We start from the raw sequence: 15141 nt of genomic DNA, 5'->3' as shown, positions 1-15141 counted from the left end.
GCTATAATAGGGCGACCAGAACTGGACACAATATTCCATGTGTGGTCTCACCAGGGTTTTGTAGAGCTGCAGCAAAACCTCACGGCTCTTAAACTCGATCACAATACACTTCTTTACAACCCTATTAACTTCAGTTGCACCTTTGAGGGATCTACAGACGTGGACCTCAAGATCCCTCTGTTCCTCCACACTGCCGAGAATCCTGCTATGAGCCCTGTATTCTGCTTTCAAATTTGACCTTCTAAAATGAATCACTTGACACTTCTCTGTGTTGAATTCCACATGCCACTTCTTTGCCCAGCTCTGCTTCCTGTCAATGTTCCATTGCAACCTACAACAGCCTTCCACGCTATCCACAACTCCACAAACCTTCGTGTCAACAGCAAACTTACTAACCCACCCTTCCATCTCTTCATCCAAGTCATTTATAAAGACCATAATGAGCAGAGGTCCCAGAACAGATCCTTGCAGAACACCACTGGTCACCGAGCCCCAGGCTGAACACTTTCCATCTACTGCCACCCTCTGTCTTCTACTGGACAGCCAGTTTTGTATCCAGACAGCCAAATTTCCCTGAATCCCATGCCTTCTTACTTTCTGTATGAGTCTACCATGTGGAACCTTATTAAATGCCTTGCTAAAACCCATATACGCCACACCCTCTGCTCTACCTTCATCAATGTGTTTTGTCACATCTTCAAATAATTCAATAAGGCTTACGAGGCATGACCAGCCCCTCACAAAACCATGCTGACTATACCTAATCAAACTGTGCTTTTCTAAATAATCAAAAACACTATGTCTCAGAATTCACTCCAATAATTTGCCCACTGCAGAAGTAAGACTGACTGGTCTGTAATTCCTAGGATTATCCCTATTCCCTTTCTTGAACGAGGGAATGACATTTGCCACCCTCCAATCTTCTGGCACAACTCCAGCGGACAGGGAGGACACAAAGATCATTGCCGAAGAGGCAGCAATCTCTTCCATTGCTTCCCGTAGCAACCTTGGGTATATCCCGTCTGGTCCAGGCGACATAGCTATTCTCACGTTTTTCAAAATTTCTAGCACATCCTCCTTTCTAGCATCAACCTGTTTGAACATACCTCCCTGTTTCATGCTGTCCTCACAAACGTCAAGGTTCTTCTCACTGGTGAATTCTGAAGCAAAGTATTCATTAAGGACCTCCCCCACCTCCTCTGACTCCGCACACAAGTTCCCTCCACTGTCCCTGATGGGCCCTACACTCAAAGAACAGAAATATTTACAGCACAGAAACAGGCCCTTCGCCCCTCCAAGTCTGCACCGATCCAGATCCTCTATCTAAATCTCTCGCCTATTTTCCAAGCATCTGTATCCCTCTGCTCCCTGCCCGTTCATGTATCTGTCTAGATACATCTTAAATGACACCATCATGCCGGCTTCTACCACCTCCGCTGCCAATGTGGTCCAGACACCCACCATCCTCTGCGTAAAGAACTTTCCTTGCATATCTCCCTTAAACTTTTCCCCTGTCACCTTGAAATCGTGACCTCACACTGGCCATCCTCTTGTTCCTCACTTAACTACAGAACACCCTGGGATTTTCCTTGATCCTACCCACCAAGGTTTTCTCATACCCCTTTCTAGTTCTCGTGAATCCATTCTTCAATTACTTCCTAACTACCTTGTAGACCTCCAGAGTCCTGTCCGATCCTTGCTTCTTCAACCTTAAGTAAGCTTCGTTCTTCCTCTTGATGTGGTGTTCAACATGTCTTGTCATCCAAGGTTCCTTCACCTTACCGTCCTTTCCTTGCATCAGTGGGAAAAACCTATCCAGTACCTGTAGCAACTGTTCCCTGAACAACCTCCACATTTCTATCATGCATTTCCCTGAGAACGTCTGATCCCAAGTGTCGCTCCGTAGTCCTTGCCTAATATCATTGTAATTCCCCCACCCCCAATTAAATACTTTGCCGTATCATCTGCTCCTGTCCCTCTCCATGACTGGAGTAAAAGTCGGGGAGTTGTGATCACTATCACTGAAATGCTATCCCACCGAGAGATCTGACACCTGACCTGGTTCATTGCCAAGCACCAAATCCAATATAGCCTCCCCTCCAACTGTCTACATATTGAGTCAGAAATCTTCCTGGACACACCTGACAAAACCTGCTCCATCTCAACTATTTGCATTTAGGAGGTCCCAGTCTATATTAGGGAAGTTGAAGTCGCCCATGACAACAACTCTTACTTCTGCACCTTTCCAAAATCTGTCTCCCAATCTATTTCTGTTGAAACATCTATACCCCGGAACATCCAAGAACCACTCCTACCCCTGTGTTATCCAAGTCTTTGTAACGGCCGCAACATTGTAGTTGTTATTCGTATAATTCTTATTCCATAAATATTAATTATATATAACTATTCTTAGTCATTTGGTCATGAATTAAATATAACCAATAAAATCAGTTTGTACATAAATGCATTTGTCATGCTCATTTTCATTAATATCAGTCAACCTTAAATCTATACCTATTCTTGCATGTATGGGGGTTGGTGGATCAGAATGTCCGGTTATCGTAAGCTCTATCAATTGCTACCTTAATCAAGCTGCTTCATAGGAATGTGACTTGAAATAATTTAACACCAAGCCTTACAAGGAGATACTTACACAAATGACTAATTGTCTGAGAAGATGGTGATTTAAGGAAAGACTTAAAGGAGGAAAGAGATACAGCTAGTTGAATAGATTTAAAAAGAGTTCCAGAGTTTCATGCCGAGGTCTGGAGCATCAAAAATGGGAAGCGAACAAAAGATCAGAACTTGAGGAACACAGAGACCTTGGTGATTTTGTTGGACAGGAAGAGATTCAGGAAAGAAGACAAAGACAGATAGAAAACAAGAATTTTAAAATTGAGGTGTTTCCAGTCTGAAATTGTAGGTGACTGAGCTGAAAGCTGGTCACTGACTTGGTCTTTTTTTAATATTCTTTCATAGATGTTGGGAGGAGTTTAAACTAATATGGCTGGGGGAAAGGACACAATATTGATGAAGTAGAGAAACATCATGTTACAGCAAAGGGAGCAAGTCAGAGTGAGTTCTGATATGCTGAGTGTCAAGAGAGTAAGGCAAGGCCAGATGGTCTTTAATGCTGGCAGAAAGCAATTAGAAGAGCAAAAAGGAGACATGAGAAAGGATTTGCAAACAGGACCAGGGAAAATCCTAAGATATTTTTTAAATACATGAGTGGGGTCCATTAGGGACCAAAAGGACAATTGCACATGAAGCCACAAGATATTGAAAGGGTGTTAAATGAATACTTCACTTTAGCCTCCACTGTGGAAAAGGAAAGCTTAGGTACGGCATTCAGGAAAAGGAACTTTTAAGAGCTTTCACAGGTTGGCATCAGAAATGGGAAGATAGTAGAGGTTCTGTTGGGCCTCTGTTGGAGAGGCAATAGCCTAGTAGTATTATGGTCGTACTGTTAATCCAGAGACCCAGATAACATTCTGGTGACCCGGGCTGAAATCACACCACCACGGATGGTGGAATTCAAATTCCATCAAATATCTGGAACTAAGAATCTGATCATAACGATGAATCCATTGTCAATTGCCTGAAAAACCCATCTGGTTCACTAATATCCTTTAAAGAGGGAAACTGTTATCGTTACCTGGTCTGGCCGACACGTGACTCCAGAGCCACAGCAATGTGGTTGACTCTAAACTGCCCTCTGGCCAATTATGGATGGGCAATAAATGCTGCCTGGTCTGCGGCGCCCTCATCCTGTTAATGAATAAACAAGAAATAGACGAATCCCCTGGCCCGGATGAATTGCATCCCAGGCTACTGAGGGAGGTGAGGCAGGAAATTGCAGGGGCTCTGACCCAAATTCTTCATTCCTCTCTGACTACAGAGGAAATGCTAGAGGACTTAAGGATGGCTAATATGGTTCCACTTTTCCAGAAGCTGGTAGATATGAGCGAGGAAATTACAGATGAGTCTCACATCAGTGGTAGTGAAAATATTGGAGAAAACTGTGAAAGGGAAAATTAATATCCACTTGGAAAAGCATGGATGATTAATTAGGGATTGTCAACACAGCTTTGTCAGAGGGAGGCTATACCTAACAAATCTATTAGAATTTTTTGGAAATGTGATCAAACGTGTGGTTGAGGGAAGTTCAGTTGATATATGTTCACTATGATTTTAGCAAAGCTTTTGACAAGTCCAACATGGAGACTGATTGAGAAATTTAAAGCCTGTAGAAAGGAGGTAGACCTGGCAAGATGGATCAGAAACTGGCTTAGTAATATGACACAAAGGGTAGTGGTAGAAGGCTGTTCAAGTGACTGGAGGCTGATGTCCAACAGTATACCACAAGGATCAGTACTGGGACCTTTATTGTTTGTTATATACAAAAATGATGTTGATGAAAATGTGGGAGGAATGTTAAGCATGTTTGGAGACAACACCAAAGTTGGTAGAGTGGTTATTATTAACAAAGATGGTTGAAGGTTACAGAAAGATATAAATGGTTTGGTCAGATTGGCAGACAAATGGCAGGATATTATTAATTCTGATGAGTAATGCGAGGCACTTTAGAAGAAGAAGCAAGGTGAGGGATTATTTAATAAATAATAGGAAACTGAGTAGGCCAGAGGATCTTTGGGTAATTATTCACAGATCCCTTAAGTAGCTTACCTTCCTACTGTTAACCTCTTAAAGCAACGTGCTGCAGGCTTTTAATTAGACTAGACTTCAAGCTGCTTCATTCGCATTTGTCCTGTTTTCTGCAGCTGAGCTATAACTTCCAAAATGAAAATTATGTACTAAAATACATGAACCATGAACTGGATAATTATATTGTCTCTACTGAAGCATTTCATAATTTTAAAGACCTTGATTATGTCACCCTTCAACTGTTCTACAAGAAAGAAAAGACCCAGCCTGTCAATCCTTTTCTGATATGGATATCCTTCTGTTTCTGTTAATACCCTTGCAAATCTTCTCAAACTTTCTCCAGTACCACCACATCCTTTTATCATATAGTGCACATAGAAAAATCTAGTCCAATCAAGATTCTAGTGAGTCTATACAGTGTAGAGCTGGAGGAGTACAGCATCAGAGGAGCAGATGAAGGATCTCAGCCTGAAACATTGACTTTCCGTTCCTCTGATGCTGCCTGACCTGCTGTGTTCCTCCAGCTCCACACTATATTGACACTGACTCCAACATCAACAGTTCTTGCTATCTCCAAGATTCCAGTGAATCTGACTGGAGTGTCAGACATGATACTTGACCCTAATGTTTACAACCTCTTTCTAAATTTCAGACTCTATTACTCTTATCACAAAGGATGAAGCTGCAGACAGCACAGTGACTAATGATGAAGCCAAACAGGTAAACCTAATCAATTATAGTTAATTGACCAAAGAGAAGCTTGTCGATATTTAGATATTTCCTAACCAACTGTTCAGAGATTTTATTACGTGTTCCTGGAGCTGGTATGATTTGAACCTGGTCTAGAGAGAGAGACAAGACCACTGCAACACAAGAACCTCAAAAGAAAGGTTTGCACCCCAGTCAGTTGCATACTTTCCATGTTTTGCCAATCTGGGACCATTATTTACTATTTAGGAATACTTGATGTACTGAAAAGATAAAATAATTTCTTAGAAAAATGGAAGGGTAGGTCAAAACATCTTCCCTTTCATGCAGCTGGAGACCCCATTCCACCCTTCGAAAGACTGTCAGGTTAAATTATAGCCTTATGGCTTAGAAATAGTCCCTTTTGCCCAACATGTCCAGACCTACCTACAAACACCAAACTATACTAATCCCATTTATCTGCACTTGGTCCATAACCTCTTATGCCCTCGCATTTTAAGTGCTCGGCCAGATGCTTCTTAAATGTTGTGAGAGTACTTGCACCTACCACCCTCTCACATGCCATGTTCAATATTTCTACTACCCATTAGATAAAAAATGTCCTCAGATCCTGTCTGAAACACTTAATCCTCAGCTTAACTTTATGCCATCTAGTCTTAGGCACTTCTGCCTCGGGGAAGAGATTCTCACTATCTACCCTACCTGTACTGTGGACATTTTTCCTACTATAGACTATAAGAAATAGAAACAGGAGGCACCTGAGCCTGCTCTACTGATGAATCCAATCACAGCTGATCCAGTATTCCTTACATTCATTTTCCAGCCTTTTCTTTTTAATGTTAAATACGCCTACAGATCAAAAATCTATCTCAGCCTCACATATATGCAAGGACTTTGACTCCAGAGTTCTCCGTGGCAAGAGTTCCAGTTTAAGACAGTTATATATTAAGGCCATGATATGGAGGTGCCAATGTTGTACTGGAGTGAAGAAGGTCAAAAATTATACGACACTAGGTTATAGTCCAACAGGTTTATTTTTCAGACACAAGCTTTTGGAGTCTTGCTCCTTCTTCAGGAGAGGCACAGAATTTATAAGCAAAAAATCAAAGGATCATAGAACTGATGTGAATGTGTTGAACAAACCTAAGATGGTTGTTAAATCTTTAATCGGTTAGAAAAGATAAATATGCAAACTCCAGAATGTCTTTCAAGTCACTGTCTTGTGATAAAAGGGTGACATCCCAGGTCAGACGATGCATCTTCAGTGTGAACCTTTGTTTAGAACCTGAATATGTGTCAACTTGGAGTCAGACTTTTATTTCCAAAGTAGGAATTTATAAAATACCACATTGACTGTCTACAAATTCTGTGCTTTTTGAACAAAATAGAACATATTTGCAATTACAATCTGCAAATGCAAATTCACCCCATAGATTTGTGTGTGCGCACGCATGCACGCATGTGAATAAGAGGGTCTGTGTGAGTGTGCATGTGTGAGAGTATATACTGTAGTGGGGTCACCTGTAGTGCAACATGAGCCCAGGTTCCCAGTAGAGGCCATCCTCATAGGTATTGAACCTGGCTGTTAACCTTTGCTTGGCAACCCTGTGATGTTGTGTATTCCAAAGTCAGCCTTGGAGGACCTTTACCCAAAGATCTGAGGTCGAATGATGTGTGGGTAAACGTCCTCCAAGGCGGACTTTGGGATACACAACAACGCAGAGTTGCCAAGCAGAGGTTTGGTACCTGTGGAGATGGCTGCAACCAGGATCTTGGATTCATGCCGCATTACACATGACTCCTCCACACTATACACTCTCACACATGCATGATCACACAGAACTCTCATACATAGAACATTACAGCACAGTACAGGCCCTTCGGCCCTCGATGTTGTGCCGACCTGTCATACCGATCTCAAGCCCATCTAACCTACACTATTCCATGCACTCACTCTCTTTCTCTCTCTCTCTGTCTGTGTCTATTTCACGCGCACACACACACACACACAAACAAATCTATGGAGTGAATTTGCATTTGCAGATTTGTAATTGTAGATGCATTCTATTTTGTTCAAAAAGCACACAATTTGTAGACAGTCAATGTGACATTTTATAAATTCTTACTTAAGAAATAAAACCAGTCTGACTCCAAGTCGATGCACATCCAGATTCAAAACAAGGCCTCACACCTAAAATGCATTGTCTGACCTGGAATGTCACAGCTGATATGCTGAGGGAATTGAATAAACTTTTAGTTATTTCAGGGTAGTGACTTAAAAGAAATCCTGGAATTTGCATAGTAATCCTTTCCAACTGGGTGAAGATTTAACAACCATCTTATGTTTCATCAACACATTCGAATCAGTTCTATGACACTTTGATATTTGGCTTAGAACACAGGACAGTACAGGCCCTTCCGCCCACAATGTTGTGCCGAACTTTTACCATAATCCTAAAGTCTATCTAATCTCCACCCCTACCTCATCAACACTGTGTCTGATGCAACCTTTCACTGACTCCTGAAGAAGGAGCAAGACTCCGAAAGCTTGTGTCTTCAAATAAACCTGGTGTTGTATGATTTTTGACCTTCTATTAACGCAGTTGATGCACCCAGAAGTTTGGAATTCACAGGTGAAATAGATGTTGCTTTTATTTGGTGTGTCATTATGTCAGTAATCTGAAGGTATGGAGCAGCCTGCTGCCAAGCCATTGGTCAGATGTAAGTCCTAAATTCAAACAAAACAAATGGTCTTCAAATGGTCTTATGATGTCAGTTTTGTTTACTTACAGCTGTTCCAGATCTGCTTATTAATCCTTTTTGTCAGTAAAGATATTTCTTTCTCATTTGCAGTTCCTAGCAGCAGAGGAGAAACTCTTGGAAACACCAGCAGTAGCTGAAGACGATGGAGATGTTGATGATCTGGTTAGTTTTTGGAAAAGAATTGAAAATACAATACCCATTGGTGCCTCCATTCTTTAAAATCTTTATGGATATCAATGCGAACAGAAAGTTGCAGAACAATGAATTAGAAGTCCTTGTACATGTATCACAAAAAGCTAGCATCCATTTTCAGCGGAAAACAAGGAATGCAAATGAACTGTTGGCCTTTAATTCAAACAAAATAGGGAATACAATAGGGAAGTCTTGCTAGACTTTACGAAGCACTAGTTAGACTACAGCTAAAATAAGATCACAGAATCATCGCAAGGGAGAGGTATTAGAAATCCTTCAGAGGGTGAAGATAGATAAGTCCCCTGGGCCGGATGGGATTTATCCTCAGATCCTCTGGGAAGCCAGGGAGGAGATTGCCGAGCCTTTGGCATTGATCTTTAACTCGTCATTGTCTACAGGAATAGTGCCAGATGACTGGAGGATAGCAAATGTGGTTCCCCTGTTCAAGAAGGGGAGTAGAGACAACCCTGGTAATTATAGACCAGTGAGCCTTACCTCAGTTGTTGGTAAGGTGTTGGAAAAGGTTATAAGGGATAGGATTTATAATCATCTAGAAAAGAATAAATTGATTAGGGATAGTCAGCACGGCTTTGTGAAGGGAAGGTCTGCCTCACAAACCTTATTGAGTTCTTTGAGAAGGTGACCAAACAGGTAGATGAGAGTAAACCTGTTGATGTGGTGTATATGGACGTCAGCAAGGCGTTCAATAAGGGTCCCCACAATAGGCTATTGTACAAAATGTGGAGGACTGGAATTGTGGGAGATATAGCAGTTTGGATTGGAAATTGGCTTGCTGAAAGAAGACAGAGAGTGGTGGTTGATGGGAAATGTTCATCCTGGAGACCAGTTACTAGTGGTGTACCGCAGGTGTCGGTGTTGGGTCCACTGCTATTTGTCATTTTTATAAATGACCTGGATGAGGGCGTAGAAGGATGTGTTAGTAAATTTGCAGACGACACTAAGGTCGGTGGAGTTGTGGATAGTGATGAAGGATGCTGTAGGTTGCAGAGAGACATAGATAAGCTGCAGAGCTGGGCTGAGAGGTGGCAAATGGAGTTTAATGCGGACAACTGTGAGGTGATGCACTTTGGTAGGAGTAACCGGAAGGCAAAGTACTGGGCTAATGGTAAGATTCTTAGTAGTGTAGATGAGCAGAGAGATCTCGGTGTCCATGTACACAAATCCTTGAAAGTTGCCACCCAGGTTGACAGGGCTGTTTAGAAGGCATACAGTGTTTTAGCTTTTATTAATAGAGGGATCGAGTTCCAGAACCAAGAGATGATGGTGAAGTTGTACAAAACTCTGGTGCGGCCTCACTTGGAGTATTGTGTACAGTTCTGGTCACCGCATTATAAGAAGGATGTGGAAGCTTTGGAAAGGGTGCAGAGGAGATTTACTAGGATGTTGCCTGGTATGGAGGGAAGGTCTTACGAGGAAAGGCTGAGGGACTTGAGGCTGTTTTCATGAGAGAGAAGAAGGTTGAGAGGTGACTTAATTGAAACATATAAAATAATCAGAGGGTTAGGTAGGGTGGATAGGGACAGCCTTTTTCCTAGGATGGTGATGGCGAGCACGAGGGGGCATAGCTTTAAATTGAGGGGTGAAAGATATAGGACAGATGTCAGAGGTAGTTTCTTTACTCAGAGTAGTAAGGGAATGGAACGCTTTGCCTGCAACGGTTGTAGATTCGCCAACTTTAGGTACATTTAAGTCGTCATTGGATAAGCATATGGACGTGCATGAAGTAATGTAGGTTAGATGGGCTTGAGATCGGTGTGACAGGTCGGCACATCGAGGGCTGAAGGGCCTGTACCGTGCTGTAATGTTCCATGTTCTAAATACAGTAGAGGCCCTCAACCCACCAGGCCTACACCAGTAGAAATACACTAAATCTCCTTAATCCTATTTTCCAGCACTTGGCCTAAAGCCATGTTATGACACTTGATCAATGTAATTCTAACAGGTTGTGAGGTTATCAGCTTCAGCTATCTTCCCAGACAGTGTATTCCAGATCCCCACTACCCTCTGGGTGAAACGAATTGAAAATACAAACCCCATTGGTGCCTCCATTTTTCTTATCTTTTTGGATATCATTGCAAACAGAAAGCTGCAGAACAATGAATGGGAAGCCATTGTACATGCATCACAAAAAGCTAGCATCCATTTTCAGCGGAAAACAAAGAATGCAAATGATCTGAAAAGACTTTTCCTCAAATCACCCCGAAAGCCCGTCTTTGACGTTAACATTTTGCCCCCTTGTTATCAATCCTTCAACGAAGGGAAACAGCTACTTTATATTCATCCAGTACGTACCCCTCATAATCTTAAGCATGTCTATCTGGTCACCCCCTCAACCTTCTCTGCTCCAAAGAAAGCCAAGGAGATAGTAATGACTGCTGATGCTGAACATCAGAGTCAATGAAATGTAGAGCTAGAGCAGCACAGCAGGTCAGACTGCATCCAAGTAGCAGGCAATTCGAAATTTCTGGTTGCAGCAGCAGCAGTACGAGCGGGAGCTTGGACCAGGGGCCTGTCGGGAAGCCGGTGAGTCAGTGATTTGAAATCTTTAAAAGCTTACGTTGAGTGTTGGAGCCTTCCATTTCTGGTTGCAGCAGCAGCACCTCAGAGCCGAGGTTTTTGGGAAGGGAGGGACCTTTTTTTTTCATCCCTCAGCTATATAAGTGATCGTTAGCTAAGCTGGAGACCCTACACTTGTAGGGCCTCCCACCCATCCACCTCCTCTAACCTTATACACCAGGGACAAATCAGGTAAGCTTCTCTTTTTTTTACTTTCTGATCAGGGGGTTAGCAGGGATGGTAGTGCAGGTAGAGGAATGTTCCTCCTGCATGATGCATGAGATGAGGGACACCATTAGTGCCCCATCCAAATACATCTGCAGGAAATGCACCCAACTCTTGGTCCTGCAAGACCACGTTAGGGAACTGGAGTGGGAACTGGATGAACTTCAGATCATTTGGGAGGCAGAGTAAGTGATAGACAAGAGTTACAGGGAAGTAGTTACTCCTAAGCGCAAAGAAAGCTGGGTAACTGTTAGAAGGGGGATAAAGCAGTCAGTGCAGTGATCCCCTGTGGCCGTTCCCCTGAAAAACAAGTATACCGTTTTGGATACTGTTGGAGGGGATGACTTACCAGGGGCATGCAGTAGGGTGCAGGTGTCTGGCACAGAGTCTGTCCCTCTTACACAGAAGCGAAGGGGGGATAGGAAGAGAGTATTAGTCATTGGGGACTCAATGGTTAGAGGGACTGATAGAAGGTTTGCTGGGAATGAAAGAGACTCACGGTTGGAGTGTTGCCTCCCAGGTGGCAGGTTCCGTGATGTCTCGGATTGTGTCTTTGGGGTCCTGAAGGGAGAGGGTGACCAGCCCCAAGTCGTGGTCCACATTGGCACCAACGACGTAAGTAGAAAGAGGGATAGGGATGTCAGACAGGATTTCAAGGAGCTAGGGTGGAAGCTGAGAGCTAGAACAAACAGAGTGGTTATCTCTGGTTTGTTACCCGTGCCACATGATAGCGAGGCAAAGAACAGGGAGAGATTTCAGCTGAGCACGTGGCTGCAGGGATGGTGCAGGATGGAGGGCTTTAGGTACATGGACAATTGGGGCTCATTCTGGGGAAAGTGGGACCTCTACAAACAGGACAGACTCCACTTGAACCAGAGGGCCACTAATATCCTGGTGGGAAATTTGGTAGTGATATTCGGGTGGATTTAAACTAGCTCAGAAGGGAGATGGGAAACTGAGGTGTAGTTCCAGTATACAGGAGAATGAGCGTAGAGAGGACATTGACAGGACCTCACTATCACAGGAGTGTGCTGGCAGACAGCAAGCTAGTTTGAAGTGTCTACTTCAACACCAGGAGTGTCTGGAATGAGGTAGGTGAGCTTGCAGCATGGATAGGTACCTGGGACTTCAATGTTATGGCTATTTCGGAGACACGGATAGAGCAGGTCAGGAATGGGTGTTGCAGGTTCCAGGGTTTAGATCTTTCATTAAGATCAGAGAAGGTGGTAAAAGAGGGGGGTGTTGCTTTGTTAGTCAAGGACAGTATAACGGTGGCTGAAAGAACTTTTGATGAGGACTCGTCTACTGAGGTGGTATGACCTGAGGGCAGAAACATGAGAGGAGAGCTTACACTGCTGGGAGTTTTTTATAGGCCTCCGCAAAGTTCCAGGGATGTGGAGGAGATGATTGGAGAAACTATTCTGGGCAGGAGTGAAAGGAACAGGGTGGTCATTATGGGAGACTTTAACTTCCCTAGCATTGACTGGAAATGCTATAACTCTAGTACATCGGCTGGATCAGTTTTTGTCCAATGTGTGCAGGAGGGTTTCTGGACACAGTATGTCAAAGGGCCGACAAGAGGGGAGGCCACAGTGGATCTGCTACTTGGTAATGAACCAGGCCAGGTGTTTGATTTAGTGGTAGGTGAGCCCTTTGGAAAGAGTGACCATAATTCGGTTATTTTTTACATTAGCGATGGAAAGGGATAGGAACATGCCACAGGGCAAGAGTTATAGATGGGGTAGGGCAATTATAATGCAATTAGGCAAGACTTAGGCGGCATAGAATGGGTTAGCAAAATGCAGGGAATGGGGACAATCGAAATGTGGAGCTGGTTTAAGGAACAGCTATTGCGTGTCCTAGATAGGTATGTCCCTGTCAGGCAGGGAGGAAGCGATAAGTTAAGGGAACCGTGGTTTACTAAAGAAATTGTATCTCTTGTTAAGCGAAAGAGGGAGGCTTAGGTGACGATGAGACAAGATGGTTCAGATGAGGCGATGGAGAATTACAGATTAGCTAGGAAGGATTTAAAGAGAGAGTTAAGAAGAGCAAGGAGGGGACATGAGCAGACATTAGCAGGTAGAATAAAGGAGAACCTTAAAGCTTTCTATCGGCGTGTGAGGCATAAGAGGATGACTAGGGTAGGAATAGGGCCAGTCAAAGACAGAAGTGGGAGGTTGTGTGTGGACCCTGTGGAGATTGGAGTGGTGCTAAATGATTGTTTTTCATCTGTTTTCACTGAGGAACAGGACAATATTGTAGAGGAGATGACTGAGTTACGGGCTACTAGAATTGAAAAGATTAAGGTTAGTAAGGAGGTGGTGTTACCAATTCTAGAAGGTGTGAAAGTAGATAAATCCCCTGGCCCAGATGGGATTTTTCCGAGAATTGTCTGGGAACCTAGGGAGGAGGTGGCAGAGCTTTTGGCCTTGATCTTTGAGTCCTCATTGTCTACAGGTTCAGTACCAGAGGACTGGAGGATTGCAAATGTTGTGCCCTTGTTCAAGAAGGCCAGTAGGGATGACCCAGGTAATTACAGACCTGTTAGCCTTACGTCTGTTGTAGGAAAAGTTTTGGAAAGGATTATAAGAGATAGGATTTATAATCATCTAGCAAGCAACAATTTGATTGGAGATAGTCAGCATGGATTCGTCAAGGGCAGGTCGTGTCTCACAAACCTCACTGAGTTTTTTGAGAAGGTGACCAAGCGTGTGGATGTGGGTAGAGCAGTTGGCTGGTGTACGTGGACTTCAGTAAAGCCTTTGATAAAGTTCCACATGGTCGGCTGTTGGAGAAAATACGGAGGCACGGGATTGAGGGAGATTTAGCAGTTTGGATTAGAAACTGGCTTTCTGTAAGAAGGCAACGGGTGTGGTTGATGGAAAATATTCAGCCTGGAGTCAGGTCACTAGTGGTGTGCCTCAAGGATCTGTTTTGGGACCACTGCTGTTTGTCATTTTTATAAATGACTTGGATGCAGGCATAGGTGGATGGGTTAGTAAGTTTGCAGATGACACTAAAGTTGGTGGAGTGGTGGACAGTGTGGAAGAATGTTGCAGGTTGCAGGTAGACTTGGATAAACTGCAGAATTGGGCTGAAAGGTGGCAAATGGAGTTCAATGCGGATAAATGTGAGGTGATTCACTTTGGGAAGCATAATAGGAAGGCCAAATACTCGGTCAATGGAAAGATTCTTGGTAGTGTGGATGTGCAGAGAGATCTCGGTGTCCATGTACACAGATCCTTGAAAGTTGCCACCCAGGTTGACAGGGCTGTTAGCTGTACAAAACTTTGGAGTATTGCATACATTTCTGGTCACCGCATTATAAGAAGGATGTGGAAGCTTTGGAGAGGGTGCAGAGAAGATTTACTAGGATGTTGCCTGGTATGGAGTGAAGGCCTTACGTGGAAAGGCTGAGGGACTTGAGGCTGTTTTCGTTAGAGAGAAGAAGATTGAGAGGTGACTTAATTGAGACATATAAAATAATCAGAGGGTTAGATAGGGTGGATAGGGAGAGCCTTTTTCCCAGGGTAGTGATGGCGAGCACGAGGGGGCATAGGTTTAAATTGAGGGGTGAAAGATATAGGACAGATGTCAGAGATAATAAAATGTGAGGCTGGATGAACACAGCAGGCCCAGCAGCATCTCAGGAGCACAAAAGCTGACGTTTCGGGCCTAGACCATCTCTGATGATGGGTCTAGGCCCGAAACGTCAGCTTTTGTGCTCCTGAGATGCTGCTGGGCCTGCTGTGTTCATCCAGCCTCACATTTTATTATCTTGGATTCTCCAGCATCTGCAGTTCCCATTATCACTGGACAGATGTCAGAGGTAGTTTCTTTATTCAGAGAGTAGTAAGGGAATGGAACGCTGTGCCTGCAACTGTAGTAGATTCACCAACTTTAAGTACATTTAAGTCGTCATTGGACAAGCATATGGACGTAAATGGAATAGTGTAGGTTAGATGGGCTTCAGATTGGTATGACAGGTCGGCACAACTTCGAGGGCCGAAG

At 43.5% G+C, this 15141-nt stretch overlaps 1 protein-coding gene across 1 annotated transcript in view; it reads left to right on the top strand.

Annotated features, from left to right (window-relative positions):
- Nucleotides 1–15141, top strand: part of xrcc5 (X-ray repair complementing defective repair in Chinese hamster cells 5) — a 296785-nt gene that overhangs the window by 259681 nt on the left and 21963 nt on the right. Inside the window, exons 19-20 of the mRNA XM_059647633.1 lie at nt 5318–5385; nt 8227–8298. Coding sequence (XP_059503616.1) covers nt 5318–5385; nt 8227–8298 — 140 coding nt within the window. The remainder of the gene's footprint in view (nt 1–5317; nt 5386–8226; nt 8299–15141) is intronic.

Source organism: Stegostoma tigrinum, chromosome 7, assembly GCF_030684315.1.
Source record: "Stegostoma tigrinum isolate sSteTig4 chromosome 7, sSteTig4.hap1, whole genome shotgun sequence".
Classification (NCBI taxonomy): domain Eukaryota; kingdom Metazoa; phylum Chordata; class Chondrichthyes; order Orectolobiformes; family Stegostomatidae; genus Stegostoma; species Stegostoma tigrinum.
This window is presented reverse-complemented; position numbering and strand designations above follow the sequence as displayed.